Source organism: Tiliqua scincoides, chromosome 1 (genome assembly GCF_035046505.1).
Source record: "Tiliqua scincoides isolate rTilSci1 chromosome 1, rTilSci1.hap2, whole genome shotgun sequence".
Taxonomy (NCBI): Eukaryota; Metazoa; Chordata; class Lepidosauria; order Squamata; family Scincidae; genus Tiliqua; species Tiliqua scincoides.
The window spans coordinates 304,730,514-304,745,358 of record NC_089821.1 but is presented as its reverse complement, the minus strand read 5'-3'; the positions used below and the strand labels follow the sequence as shown (position 1 = coordinate 304,745,358).

The window sequence follows — 14,845 nt, the reverse complement described above, 5'->3', positions numbered from 1 at the left end:
CTTCCATTCTGCAGCCTTTGACAGTCCCTTGACCATTTTTTCCACTGTGTGCCTGCATACGCACCCCTCTACCAGCGGAGGCTGTCACTTCCTGCATCTGGTGAAATGGACTACAATCCATGAAAGTTTATGTTGAAATAAGGATGTTCAGTCCTTAAAATGTTACCAGGCTCTTTGTTTTTGAGGGGTAGCAGACTAAGAGCCCAATCCTGTGCTCGGCAGCACGGCTCCGTGCCACCGAGCACTGTCACAAATGTGCCATAGGGCACGTTTGCTAACCTCACCACCAGGCTTCCGCCCGTGCTAGCCCAGCGCCGGCTGGTGCTGGGCTAGCGCGGGCCAGGAGCCCAGCTTCCGTGGCTTGGCAGTCTCCCAGACCGCCGAGTCGCGGTACGGTAAGCAGGGGCGGGGAGGAGGTGTTCCGGGGAGGGAGGAGGCCAGCGGGGGGCGGAGAAAGGGCGTGGGGAGTTGTGCCGGGGGGAGGGAGGGAGAGGGGTCCGCAGAGCTCCGCTCTACAGGATCCAAGGCGCTCATGGAGGGCTCCGTGCCCTGCACGAGTGCCTTTACTTTAAAGTGAGTAGCCCCATTACTTACCTTACCTTGGAGAAGGGGACAAAAGTCCCCTTCTCCCTTGGCAGCCCAGGGTGTGCAGGATCCGGCGGCAGCCCTTCTCAGTGCCACTGAGCCTTGGCGCCCTGGGCAGCTCAGGATTGGGCTGTGACGGGGGACCCTTCTGGAAGTCAAAATTTGGATAATCTTTCTTGATTTTGTCTTTTAAGTACAAATTATATGCCGTGATGGGCCATGAAGGGCCATAATCCTCTTTTGTAGCTGGCTACCCAGTCTAGAAATTCTGTGGGAGCAGCAGTTGGAGGGAGAAATTCCCTTGGAAGCATTTAAGCTTCAGGACTGGGTGGTGTTGGATGGTAGACTCTGCTTAGCCACCCTCGCAAGAGCCACACAGTACCTTTCTCTGCTTGACTTTGGCAGAAGCACTCCTCCCTGCCTCCTTCTCATTCAGCCTCCTTGATTGGGGCCCTTCTTATCATTGGTGTTCTGAGAGTACTGTAAAACCGAAGAAGAGCCTCCTATTCTGAAAAGAGACTGAGGCAGCTGGCTGCTGCTGCAGGGATATGTCTGTGTGCTACTTTTATCTATAGGGAAGTAGTTACATTTAGAATAGAGTTTGTAAGGAGAGTGTAACACTGAGCTTTTAGCAGCTGCTTCTGCAGCTATTGGCTGCATGTGCCAAGACTCAAAGTCCACCTTTAAAGGGGAGGGTAGAGAATGGTCAACACAAAAGCATTCTTTGAACAGCACAGCTTCCCTTCATGGCCAGATTTTAGGTCAGTCAGAAGCTTGAATGTGGAAACTTGAATGTGAAAGTAATACCTTGGGTGGGATGCATGCCAGCTGCATGTTGGCAATGCAATAAAATTATGCTAACAAGGTGACAGGGGCAAGATTATACTCTTGTGAAGACAGAGATTTTCCTATACAAACACACTCACACCCCACCCCAGGAGTTGTTGGTTCTCAGTCATCAACTAGAACATTTTTAGTCGATTAAAATATTAATGTATTCTGGCTCCTAGGTGACTGATCATCCTTACTGAAAGGCAGGGATCTGGATATTTTTCAGTGGGACCTGGGAGGAGTTTTCCTCCAGGAGTACCCAACTTGCAGAATGGGTTCTGAAGTGGTTCTGCCAGAGTAGTTGTGTGGAAAAAGCAGAAGAGAAGGTAGGTGTAGTTCTGAGCTTGAAGACCAGCAGGCGATCTGGACACACCTCTAATGGTCTTTGGGTCCCAGTGGATCACTGGATCTGCTTGACTGGGAACTAAGAGACTCAACAATTATGTGTTTAAGGAATAAATACAAATCTCTTGTTTCATCCTGCATGTTGCCTTCTCCCCTGTCCTCCTCCCCAGTGTGGATTACCAACACCCTCCCAACAGCTGTTCCCTGGTAACTTCATTATTTTTATTTCAGCCACCAGCAGCATCACTAACTGCATCATTGCCCACCCCTCCAGCTGGAATACTTGTGATTGTCCATACGGTTTAGGATTGTGTTTTAAATATCACCACAGTGCTAGTGCAGTGCTTTGGCAGCAATTTTGTGCGGAGTTGCAGTAAAAACTGAGTTAATTACTCATGCCCATTCCAGGAAGAAAGTCAGCAGCAGAAACTTGAGAGTTTTTAGCTGAGGCATCTAGCTCAGAACTGGGTGTAGCTGGGATGCATGTGCTAGTAGCACAGGTACCCCTACAGACACAGCAAATGGGGCAGAGCAGTGCCTTATTCAACTGTAGTGTCCTCCTCCACCTGTGCTTCTTCCATGGGCTTGCCCAGAGCAGCTCTCCACTAGCCTTCCAGAAACTTCTTAACGGCGGCCTCTCATCATTGCCAGGGTTGTGAAGGACTGGTTGTTTGCAGAAAATTGACCCAAGCCTTTCTAAAAAACTAGAGCAGTGTGATGTAAAAAAGCTTCAGAAGTTGTATGAGTCCAGCCATGAAAGATAATGTATCTTATTCTTTAAAAGAATATTCTGACCTGTACAAAGTATTGAAACATAAGCAGGTGTGATTTATTATTTGCATAATTCTGCAATTTTTTTCTCTGCCAGTCATAAATCTGTTTCTGCCCAACATTGCATATACACAACAAGGATCGAATGTGTACACCTGTGGGCAGGGCAGAAATGCATTAAAGTAAGGAGCTGTCATTACCTTGCACGTTATGACCCATCCAGCTTGACCTGCAAGGCAGAACCAGAAACCTGCCAGGCCAACTGTGAACCAGTGATGTTTGGGCTTGAATGACCACAGACTGGCTAAATTTAACCCAAAAGGTAAAACTGCCACCAGCCCTCTGTCAGACTTGAACCTGGGGATGGCCCAGGCCAATAGGCATCCTAGCTACTCTGCGGAATTAAAACCTCAAAACTCCCCCTCCTCCAGAGCTCTGGCAACAGTTTTCAGTAGTGTAACTTTGTGGTCAGCACTGGATTTAGTTGAAACAAATTTCCCCAGCAAAAACCACACTCTACTGTAAAGTATTAAGAATAATACAGAGACAATATTAAGACTCTTTGTAATAATGAAGTGAGAATTATACATAAGCAGAACAGAAAACAATAAAAGCTAGGCTCCTAACTATGTACTGGTTAACCTCACCTGTGAGCATGACTTCTGAGCATGTACAGAAAGCCAAAACAACCATTGAGCAGCATTGGTATGGTAATGGAGGGCCATGGCAAAAACCCTGACCACACCTCAGGAAAGGTCTTTTATACTTGAGATGTTACCTTTGGGAAACCTCTAACCAATCAAGAGGTTCCAGCCCCTCTATAAAACTTAGAAGGCTGATATAGCATGCCCTGGGTGTTATACCAGGTAGCTACCATGATGGCTCAGCCAGTCATAGCTCACAGGCCATGGAACATTTGAGGTGATGATATCAGGTTTGTCCAGGAGCAATTGCCCCCTCCCTTTTTGAAACACACAGTTGGGGCTGGTTTGCAATTAGTGGCCTAGCTGCTTGGCCAGAGAGACCAGCACTGATAGACATCTCTGTGAGTATTTTTGCAATTAGCAGCTTGTCCTCATGGTACCCAGAGACACAGCTGTGTTCTCACACAAGCTGAACTCCTGAGAGCTCCAAGATAGACTCTCATAAAACGGGATTTAACAATTCTGTCACAGGAGTTGTACAGGATACTGAAGAAGCCCTGTCTGACCAGTGGATTTGGTAATTCCTTGAACTTCTAGGAATTCACAAGGCAGTTGTGCGTACACTTTCAATTGTTCCTTTATTATTTATTTGATGAACTTATATATCCTGCTTTCCCATTGTTGCAGGAGCTCAAGCCAGCTTACAGCAATAGCTAAAATAATGGAATAAAAACTATCAATAAAAATATTTGAATCACAATAAAAAGCAATCATAAAACAAGTCCCAAAATGCCAATTAAGAGTCAAGTAGAATGAAAAAGTCCCTCTGGAAGGCCAGTGGGGGGGTGCAGTCCTAAGTTTCAGGGAATGAAATCCACAGGCCGGATGCCACAGCAGAAACAACTCTGTTGTGGGCAGCTGCCAGTCAAGCATCGAAAGACAGTGGTGTGCACAACATGGCTATCTGAGATAACTCTTCAAGTACCTGGCTACTATACCATTTAGGATTTTGTGTATCAACACTCACATTTTGAATTGTGCCTAGAAAAGTACAGTCAGAGGTTCACAATCTCTAGCTTGTCATAAGGACCACATTCTGTTCTAATTGAAGTTTTGAGGCAGTTTTCAAGGGCAACCCTACACATTACAATAGTGCATTACAATAGTCGAAGGTTCCCAAAGTGTGTGTTGTGATGCCTTAGGGTGTTGCAGTATACTCAGGACACCGCAGCATGCTCCCAGTGGCCCCTCTTACCTGTTCTCCTGGGCATGGCCACCTTGGATCTTGCAATCCAAGATGGTGGCGCCCGGCTGAACCAGGAAGAAGAGGCTGTGGTAGCATCTTGACCCAGATAAATTTGGTAACCACTGCAGTAGTCCATTCTAGATATTACCAATGTATGGCTAACCGTAGCCAGTGCCATCGGATTCAAAACAGAGCGCAGTTGGCGACCAGACAAAACCAGTTCAAGGTGCCAACCCTTGACAATCCAGGTCAAGCCCAGATCTAGGAGAGCCCCCCACGAATTTCAGCATGACATAAGAAGAGCCCTGCTGGTGCAGGTCAAGGGCCCATCCAGTCTAGCTTCCTAGACCTTACAGTGACCCACCAGGTTGCCTCTGGGAGCACACAAGACAACATGATACCTGTTATCGCATCTGGCATTCACACATAGGCTACTTCTACCTGAAGTTTGCATACATTTGCCATGACTTGTAATCTGTGAGACACTTTTCTTCGATAAATCTGTCCTGATCATTAAAGGGGAGTGAAATAAGATGGCAATCTACATCCCAGTCATTGGTGTCCTCACAAACAGTATCTTTGTCTTCTACAGATTTAAACTTGACAGCCATGAGATCTAAAAAAACCGTCCTTCTTAAACGAAAGCTGGGATTCTTGAGAAGTTGGAATTTGGCAGCTTTTCTGCAGTCCTGAGGAATTGCAACATACACAGAGCCCCAACTGCCCTTCCAGCTATCCAGAAGTCACCTCACCTGGAATGCCTTCACTCCCTTTCTCCCTCTGATCTGGGATAAATTCCTTCCTGATCCCAAATTCAGGGATCAGTTTAACAGCTGTTCTGAAGGCACATGCTCAGCCATGGCAGTGAAGCCAGGCGTGTTTGAGTCTGAACTGTGCCTTGATTGGAGATAGCCTAGAAGTCCTATTGTGAGTTCCTTGAGAAAAGAGAGGCTGGCTAGAAATGTAATAAATAAGTACATCCTAGGAGTGCTGTTTTCCTTATTGTGTTGCTCAGATCAGTAACCTGTCCCTGGTTTGTTTTATATTCCAGGTTCATGTTGGGGAGGGGTCTGAAACGCAAGCTGAGTGATTATGAAGAGAACATGGCTGGTGTGTCAAGTGCCTTCGATTCCAGTCGAAACCTGCCATATCCCCTCAAGAGGCAGCTGGTGCTCAACGTGTGCCTCGCCAAATTACAGACGTACAGGATGCTGGTGGAACCAAACCTGCACCGTTCCGTCCTTATCGCAAACACCGTCAGGCAAATCCAAGAGGAGATGAGGCAAGAAACAAGCCAGCAATTCTTGAATATGTGCAGTGGGCTCAGTGCCAGTTCTGGCCCTTCCGGTTACATGGGCTTGGAATGGTCTGGAATGCCTTCACACCTTTTTCCGGGCTTTAATCAGCAGGAGTCTAACAGCTACGAACCACGGCCTGTGGAAGGCCCAATGGAAAATGGCTTGCTAATGGTTTCGGATAATGACATGTCCTCAGCCATCTCCTCTATTCTGAAAGACTTGGACTTCATGGAAGACGTGAGCCCACCTACTCACTTGACTGGATCTGGTGATGATCAGTTCAAAGCTCCTGAAGCTCTGGGTCTTAGGTCCGATGACGACAGACAAGACTTAAAGGGAGTAGAATGTGCATTTGGTTCCTTTGAAATTTCAACTAGTTACTTGAAAGATTTGGCTATAGATGACATCTTTGAAGATATTGACACTTCAATGTATGATGCAGATTTTGATTGCCCCTCAATAACTCCTCCCAGACCGTCACCTGTGCCACCCATGGAAGAGATTTTAAAAACCTTCCCTTCTTGTAATTCTTCCTCTGCAAGCAACATCCCAATATGTAGAAGTGATCTGAGTGATCTGGACCATATCATGGAGATTCTTGTTGGATCATGACACACACACAGACACAGACACAATCCAAAGATATTTTTTCTTGTGGTGCCACATAGTGCTGGTTTGAAGCTAAAACCCAGAGAGGGAGCAAGCTGCAGAGCATTATGTCAACTGGAGGCGCCTCTCCTTGAGCAGCCCTCTAAACCTCTCCAGAACTCATCTATATAAACCAAAAAAAGTGGCAGGTTGTGCTATAAAATGAAATATTTATTAAAACCATTGTGCAGTCTTTTAAAATCTTTTTGTTGTGGGGTCCTTTTAGGGTATATGTGAGGAATGTCTCTCTTGCACACACCTCCTTTTAGTCCTATTCCAAACTGAACTAACTTTTTAATGTGCAATTTTTAACCTATTTGAAGAATTTGCATAGCAGCAATGAATTTTCATAAGGGGAAACTTGTCTTCTGAAGTCTAAAGATTCTATTTTTTAATAGCAAACTATATACTTTCGTTGGCATTCACTGAAGTTGCATATTTGGACATGCAGCCTCAGTAAATACAGATATATATTGAATATATTTAAAAAGCAACCCATCTCTCTTTCCCTTTTGTTGAAGGAACCTTGAGATGCTTGGCAGCAAAATTCCTTGCATTTTGTAAAGCGTTTGAAGCTATTTATTTTTGTAAATTTTATAGTCTTTCTACATTTTACTACATTGTTCCATCACATACAATGAATTTTTCTGGTTGGATGTGGCTGGCACTACCTCTGTAAGCAGAAATGCATTTAACTCTTTCCACTGCTTTGTCTAACACTGCAGATCTTGTTGTTTTCTTGGATGGCATTTGTGGAAGAATAAGCAAGAGAAACTCTGGCAGTAGCTTGCCTGGCTGGTGAAATTTAGTGGTATTTAATTGTATACATTTGCAAATGTAATTTATATGTAGATTGTCCAATTTTAAACTGTCAGTATTATGTGCATCGATTTTGGGGGTAATTTGGGATTTTTAACATTGGTATTTACTGTACAGGTAGAACTATTTTAACTCTTTGGAGAATATTGTATCTTTGCAACAAATTTTTAGATTTTATGTGCAATATATCACTTCAACGGAACACTTTTTGCATACCTTGTATTATAAGGAAATGTGTTGAATCCAAATGACAGGTAAAAAAATTCAAGGCAGCACCTGATGGGCCAGTCTGAAGTGTCACCTGCACAACATCTCTGTGAACCCTGTAGGAGCTATATGGGAGCTCTGTTCTTGACCAATTCCTTTCATTGTCGGGAATTCCATGGTTTGAATTAACTGAAGAACCCACCATGGATTGTACCCATTTGGTGGTGGTTTTGATTCTTTCCTCAAATGTGGTCTTAATAATCAGGGTCAGTATTGAGGAAACCACAGGATCACCCCAGCACCAGAGGTTTAGAACTCTTCTGTGGCAGCAGTGGTCTTGCCAATTGCAGAAGCAGCTTTTGCCACATTCTAAGAAGCTAATACTGCATTACTGGTTTCAGATTTAGGTGCTGTCTCTTTTGTCCATGCTGTCATGGAAGGAGTGTAGTTGGATGGGATTTGTTCATACAGTTTCTACACTCCTATATCACTTAAGGCACAATCCTAACCAACTTTCCAGCACTGAAGTAAGGGCAATACAGCTTTGAGATAAGAGAACAAACATTCACTGAACTTGAGGAGGCCTCTGTGACTGCCACCCAAATGTAAGATGAAACACATGCCCCATTGGCACAGCTGTGTCAGTGCTGGAAAGTTGGTTAGGATTTGAGCCTTAAATTTGCTTCTTCTGTTTTAACTGTGCTTGAGTTAGATTCACCTCTCACCTTATCTCTGTGTTCCCACCAGTGTTGATGGTATGACAGTGGATATTCAGCTGCTGTGGGCATTGCAGAATCCTTCCTCTGTATGATCACAAACTTGGTTATGCTGCAGTGCAATCTTATCTTGCGCTGGAACAGGTAGGCCAGGAGGCCTGTGCTATATCCAGAGCAAGATAGGGTTGCAAAGTGGCTCAGCCGGAGGTAAAGGGAAACTTTCCCCTTACCCCCAGGTAAGCACCTGCAGCCCCAATATTCTACTTGGACCTGCGCCACCTTAGGAGGCGGCATAAGTCAGAGGAGAGCGGAATGCAGGCTAGAATCTAGCATATCGGATGGGTCTTGGTCCCGCCTCCTGCTCCGTGCCTGCCCATCCCCAGGACCACCCTGTGTCTGCCCTCCCCTGCCCTGGAATGCCTTCTCCCCGAACTTCCCAGACCCTTGCATCTGCCGACATAAGCCTCCCCTTGCAGGTTGGCATGGAGGCTGGATTCAGCCTCCATGGGCTGGTGGGCATCCCTGCTCTTGCCCAGCCAACTCTCAAAGAGGCTCAGACATGCCTTACGGCATGTTTGCAGTCCTGTTGGGCCAACGCAAGGGACTTATGCTGGCCCAAGGGTGCATTAGGATTGCGCCCTTGGTGTTCCTTAGTCGTGGTGACAAGTTTGTTTATTTTGGAGACAGACTGGCTCAACAATAATGCGTTTTGGGATGAATTATTGCAGCACGGAGAAGGAAAATAGTTACCAACCAAGCAGCCAACAAATTGCAATAAGTTTGTGACACAGACTGCAAAGATGGTTCCACGGATGGGATGACTTCTATAGAGAAAATGATTCATACAGTTGGGACTCTAGTAGTAATCGCTATTGCAAATTATTGCTTATTAGTGGTGCTTCAAAAAGTTTCTACTGTTCATTTCCTTTAATACTTTCATTTTCCTTTTTAAGGGAATTTACCATGAATTCAAAAAACAAAACAAATCCCTTAATAGTTTTATCTCAAAAAGAGTGAAATATTTCCACCCTGGGACTGTGGTTGTATTTATTTAGTGCCGATTCTCTGCTTCCCACTTGACTTCACTAATGTTGGACCCGGTAACTTAATTGGATCCACAACTAATGCAAAAATCAATTCCATTCTGTTGGCCCCATGCATAGTTTGGCTGTTGAAAAGTATTAATTTGCCCACAGTGTGCAAATAGATCAAAATCATAGCAGCAGAACCATTACTGGCAAAACGTCTATCTTTGGTTTAAAGGGATTAGGGAGAAAGACACCTGTGTCTTAGAATGTACATGGTAAATGCTTCTTTGTATGTAAAAATATGAATCTTGAAAATGGGAAGGGCCTTCTGCACTGTGATGAAGCAGAATTGTGGTTAAAATAATATTTTTTAAATTCCTGTAATAAATATTTCAATCTAATTTTCTGTTCCCATTTATAAATGTGGTTCTTGGTTAGGTTCTTTGCCTAGAAGGGAGGGTTTGCTTGTTTCCAACTATGAGCTGCCACAAACATGACTTGATTGGGAGAACAGACAAAGAGTCTACCCAACATTACTGTGAGCGGATCCATTACTGTGAGCGGATTATTAGACCCAATAATTTGATGAATATATTAAGGACAAAGAAGCAGAGCTTGGGACATCATCACAAGGGATGAAAGAACTATCCCATACACCACACTGTCCCTCTCTTGTGTCTAAACACAAGGGTAGAGATTCACAGCCCAATCCTGAGCTGCCCAGCACGTGAGGCTGTTGCAGTGCCAAAATGGCTACCATGGCATCGAACAGGCAACTGGGCAGCCTGCGGCAGGTCAGGGAAGTACCCCATAATGGGGCTAAGGGAAGTAGCCCTGCCAGTGGCATAGCTAACAATCCTGTTGCCCGGTGCAGAGTGCAAAATGATGCCCCGGAAGTGATGTGAAAGGGGAAGTCAGGGGCATGCCCCCTGGTGCCAGATGCCCATTTTTGGCAGGCATAGCTTGAGTCCTGCAGCTGCCTCCCCTGCAAGGGGGGGGGGAGAGAGGAGGCTGGCTCACAGTGGCTGATGGGGGATGAGGACTGGTGGAAGGAAACCATGTCTGACTTACTAAGGCCCCAATCCTGTCTGCACTTCCCTGGGAGTAAGGCCCACTGACTCTCAAGGGGACTTACTTCTGAGTAGATATGCCTGGGATTGGCAGTGAGGGAGTTCATGCAGGAGGTGGTGGCGGCAGCAGCGACACACCTCCTCAGTCCCTCCCGCTGCTGCAAGAAGCGAGGTGGAGCTGTTGCAGCCCCCCAGAAGACACTCCCTTGCCTCAGCACCCCTCGGTGGGGCAGCTGTTGGTTCTTGGTGGGGGGGCTGTATGCCAGCACTGAGGCAGCCCACCAAGATCTCCCCCAGCCCCGCCAAGGTCTGGGGCAAAGCGGAGCTGCCTCTGCTTGCAAGAACTTTCCCCGCTCAGCTTCTGCCTGCTGTCACCGCTCAACTGCCTTCCCAGCTCTGCCAAGGGTGGAGGGCCTGCCCCACACCCCCTTCGCTTTCCCTTCCTGCCCAAATGAGGGCAGCCCAGGCGGGGCTTCCCCAACTCCCCTCCAAGGGGCTTCCCTGCTCCCAGCTGCTGGAGGGGGGACAGCAGTGTAGTCTGTTGCCGCGTGCATGACTTATACTCGGCTGCACACGGCAATCCCAGTGGACAACTGTTGCCCCCCAAGTCGTGCATGGGAGTTTTTGCCCCCCAGCCCCTGATGTTGCCCCTCCAGCAGCTGTAGGCTGGTGCATCTGCTACCCCCTGCACCCCCTTAGTTATGCTACTGAGCCCTGCAATGGGGTACTTGCTTCTGTGGTGGCTCTTGAGCCAGTGCAGAATCAGGGAGTCCCATGTTGGGTCACATGACCCAACACGGGGCTCAGGATTCAGTGGAACTGAGCTCCACTGGTCCTGCCCCCTCCCTCCCCCTGCCATGCCTTCTCCCTATGCTCCCCCCACCCTGGAACCACCCACCCTCACTCACCTCTCTACCAGGCAGCAGACCATGGGTCCAGCACCAAAGCTAGCCCAATGCAGGCTTGTGCTGGGCTAACTCCATAGCAGGGCCCGTGGTAATGGTTGCAGAAGTGCTTTATGGCATGTTTGTGTCAGTGCATGCCAGCGAGAAGCCAGTGCACAGGGCTCTAAGATCTTTAAGTGACAAATTGTTGACCAGAATAATCCTATCTCAGTTCTTTAGGCTGAGTAATGCACTAAAGTGCATACAGGGCTGCTTTACGCTTAAAAAACAAACAAACCTACAGCTAAGGGGGCACAGTCACTTTTATGAAGTGAGATGGGTATTTTGTAACAAAGAATCTTGTCACATACAGAGTCAGTATCCAAGTTGAGGCCTCACATGATCTGCAGTTTCTTGGCATGATGCACCATGTGCCTATGCACCCTTTCTAATCTCTCATATGCTCAACTTAAAACAACATGCCTTGGCTTGTTGAGCCACAGTTTGGCATGATGACTGAGGTTGGAAACTATGGTTTGAGGGTTCCCTACAAACCAGAATTTCAAACTGTTCCAAGTCTGGTTTGCAAGGAATGCTTAAACCCAGGTTTCCTAACACAGTCATTACAACAAGCTGGGACATGACAAAGTCTTGTATTAAGCCAGGTGCAGAAGGAGGAAAGCTGTGACGAGAGAAGGGTGTATGTGGGCACAACGTGCTCTCCGGGAATACCAGGCCAAGGTTTCCTAGCTCCTTGCAGAAAGGAACCTAATGTTTGTGGAAAAGGCCAAGCCTATGCCTGGCACCAAGAGCTTGCAGCAGCAACTGCCCTCAATAGAGCACTCCCCCTCCAGTTCCTTGAACTGACTCACTCTAGGGTGATTATTGGCTCAAATAATAGAAGACATGCATTTGGAAACAGCTTTGGTTACTAGACATGCTCTAAAGATGCACATATGGAAAAAATCTAATGCATGGGCAAGGCCTTATGGGACAACTGAATAGAATGGCATGAAATAAGGCAGGCAAGGTTATGAGTGTGTATACACACACACGAAATGGAGAAAGGAAGACAGACGAGAGGCAGGCTGTTACCATCCTAGTGAAAGGAGAGCAAGCGCAATTACCTGGGGGCACAGGGACCAAGTCTTCATTCTCTGTAGCTTGAGCCAGTGCTGTGGGCAAAGAGTGAGTCCCCTGGTGGGCTGTAAAACACCTCAAGGGGTGGGGGGGGGCGTCTCCCAAAGCCTGATTACTCATGCCTCCAAGATAGCAGCTAACTGGATGTGTTGATCCTTGCTCTTGGAGCCCTTGATAGATCTGTTATGGGAACTGTGCATTGGAAACCTAGGGCTCATTGCTGGGCCACCTCACATGGTAAACGAGAGACCAAGGATCAAACACACAACACTTGCACCAAAGCAAAGCAGAAAGGGATAGGAATATTGTGCCGCCACTTGACTGCACATGAGACTCCGAAGATATGGGGTTCAAGATATTTGCTGAAATGGGGCTTGCATTGCGTCAGGGAGTTGGGGCTGCATTGCCAAGGAAAAGCACTATCTTGGCTCAAAGGTGGGGGGCAATGAAGAAGAGACAGTGATAGGCAAACCCAGGAGGGCTGGACAGTAGCCTTATCGAGGAAACAGCCAAACTGCTTTTCCTGGGGAGGGTGTCGGGGAGGGCAGCTCATGGGTGCTTGAGCAACCCATAAGTGGTGACAGTGATGGCCGCAGCACAGAACACGGGAGGGTAGTATCAGAAGGAATGGGTATGTGAGGGGTCTGTGATCCAGTTGCTTAGACCCAAAATCCCCATATTGTATCCCCTATTGCAGGAGGAGCTCCCCAAGGCCCATTCTCTGGTGACTTGATGGTCAGGTGGAGATGGGTGCCTTCTGTTCTTCTGCACAAGGGGCTCTTTCATGGCTTAGGAGCTGTAGTGTAATTAAGAGCTTAAAAAGAGTCCTGGAACGTGCTGGAATCCCTAGCATGTATGCACTGCTGAAACAGAGACGCCTGCGTTGGCTCGGTCATGTCGTGAGAATGGATGATGGCCGGATCCCAAAGGATCTCCTCTATGGAGAACTTGTGCAAGGAAAGCGCCCTACAGATAGACCACAGCTGCAATACAAGGACATCTGCAAGAGGGATCTGAAGGCCTTAGGAGTGGACCTCAACAGGTGGGAAACCCTGGCCTCTGAGCGGCCCGCTTGGAGGCAGGCTGTGCAGCATGGCCTTTCCCAGTTTGAAGAGACACTTTGCCAACAGTCTGAGGCTGTTGGCATCCTTCAGTCTCGGAAGACTATGGTGTCACGCTCTGAACGGTGGAATTGTCAGCTTACAGCCCAATCCTATGCAGGTCTACTCAGAAGTAAGTCCCATTGGGTTCAATGGGGCCTACTTCCAGGGAAGTGTGCATAGGATTGTAGCTTTAGTAGCATTCTGTGAACTGTGGCCAAGGGCTGTTGAAACAGGAAGATCAGTTTCAGAAATTCTGTAGGTTTGCTATTCTAGATTCAAGAACCTGGCTTACCAGTACAAGTCAATGTTTCCTTCTTTAGAGGTTGATGCAGAGGGACAACTGAAGAAACTAAAGGTAAGCATTGGAGAAACTAATTGATTATGCCTCTATTTAAGACATTAGATCAACATTTAGTTGGCATCCTTTAGTCTCGGAAGACTATGGTATCGCGCTCTGAATAGTGGTTCCGGAACAGTGTTCTCTCCAGTGCGCAAAGCCTGCGTAAGGTAGATATGGAGGATAGACTGTTACCCATGCAGCAAATCCCCCCTCTCCACATCGCTGAAATGGTCCAATGGAAAGGCAGAAGCCAATACGGTTGGTTCCAGCAGCGTCGCAGGAGTTGCCAGAACGTGACTGTGTTCAGCCATGAACTGCCTCAGGGACTCCGGCTCCGGATTTTGCCTCGAGGTTGACTCCTGAAGCCTTTTCTGTAACTGGATGTAGCCACAAGGCAGTGGAGGTTTGGGATCAGAGTTTTCCTTCTCTCAGATGAGCTGCCTTCCCAGGCTGACGACCCTCATCTATCCAGTGGCTGTTTAGTCGCCTCTTACGACAAGTACAGCCAAACTGAGGGCCTATTCTTATCCCCAGGCTAAGAGGCAAAGAAGGAAGACCCATAGCCAGGGAGACAGACCAGGGACAGACTGCACTTGCTCCCGTTGTGGAAGGGATTGTCACTCCCAAATTGGCCTTTTCAGCCACACTAGACGATGTTCCAAAACCACCTTTCAGAGCATGATACCATAGTCTCTCGAGACTGAAGGTTGCCAACAACAAGAAGAGCCCCACTAGATCAGGCCAAAGGCCCACCTAGTTCAGCTTCCTATATCTCAGTGTTCCACCAGATGCCTCAGGAAGCAGACAAGATACCTGCACTTTGTTGCCACTCCTTTGTATCCAATTTACATGGAAATTGGTGAGAAAAGCCAAGGTTGAAGGCAATTCTTCTGTGATCCATACAGGTCTTGTTTATCTCCAAGGCAGGAGGCTCTCAAGGAGTGACTTCGTTTACAGGTTTAGACTTGTTAACCCAAAAAGGTGCAGTTGGTTACAGAATTTTCATAAAGGCAAGTGTTTCCTCTAGGTCAGCCAGGGACTAAAGATGATGAACCAGCACTTGGTCTTTTCCCTAAAGGCCAGTGGGACTTGATGATTTCTTGTCCTCAGCCCAAGCAAAGTGACACAAAACTGGTGGGCCTTGCTTGCCTGGCAAGCAGCCAGCAGCAC

The 14,845-nt window shown here is 47.2% G+C and overlaps 1 protein-coding gene across 2 annotated transcripts in view; it reads left to right on the top strand.

Annotated features, from left to right (window-relative positions):
• Positions 1–9,539, top strand: part of LOC136652593 (SERTA domain-containing protein 2-like) — a 28,949-nt gene extending 19,410 nt beyond the window's left edge. For both annotated transcript variants that reach the window (XM_066629533.1, XM_066629527.1), the window contains exon 3: positions 5,474–9,539. In XM_066629533.1, coding sequence (XP_066485630.1) covers positions 5,478–6,332 — 855 coding nt within the window. In that variant the 5' untranslated portion in view covers positions 5,474–5,477 and the 3' untranslated portion in view covers positions 6,333–9,539. The remainder of the gene's footprint in view (positions 1–5,473) is intronic.
• The last annotated feature ends 5,306 nt before the right edge of the window (positions 9,540–14,845 follow it).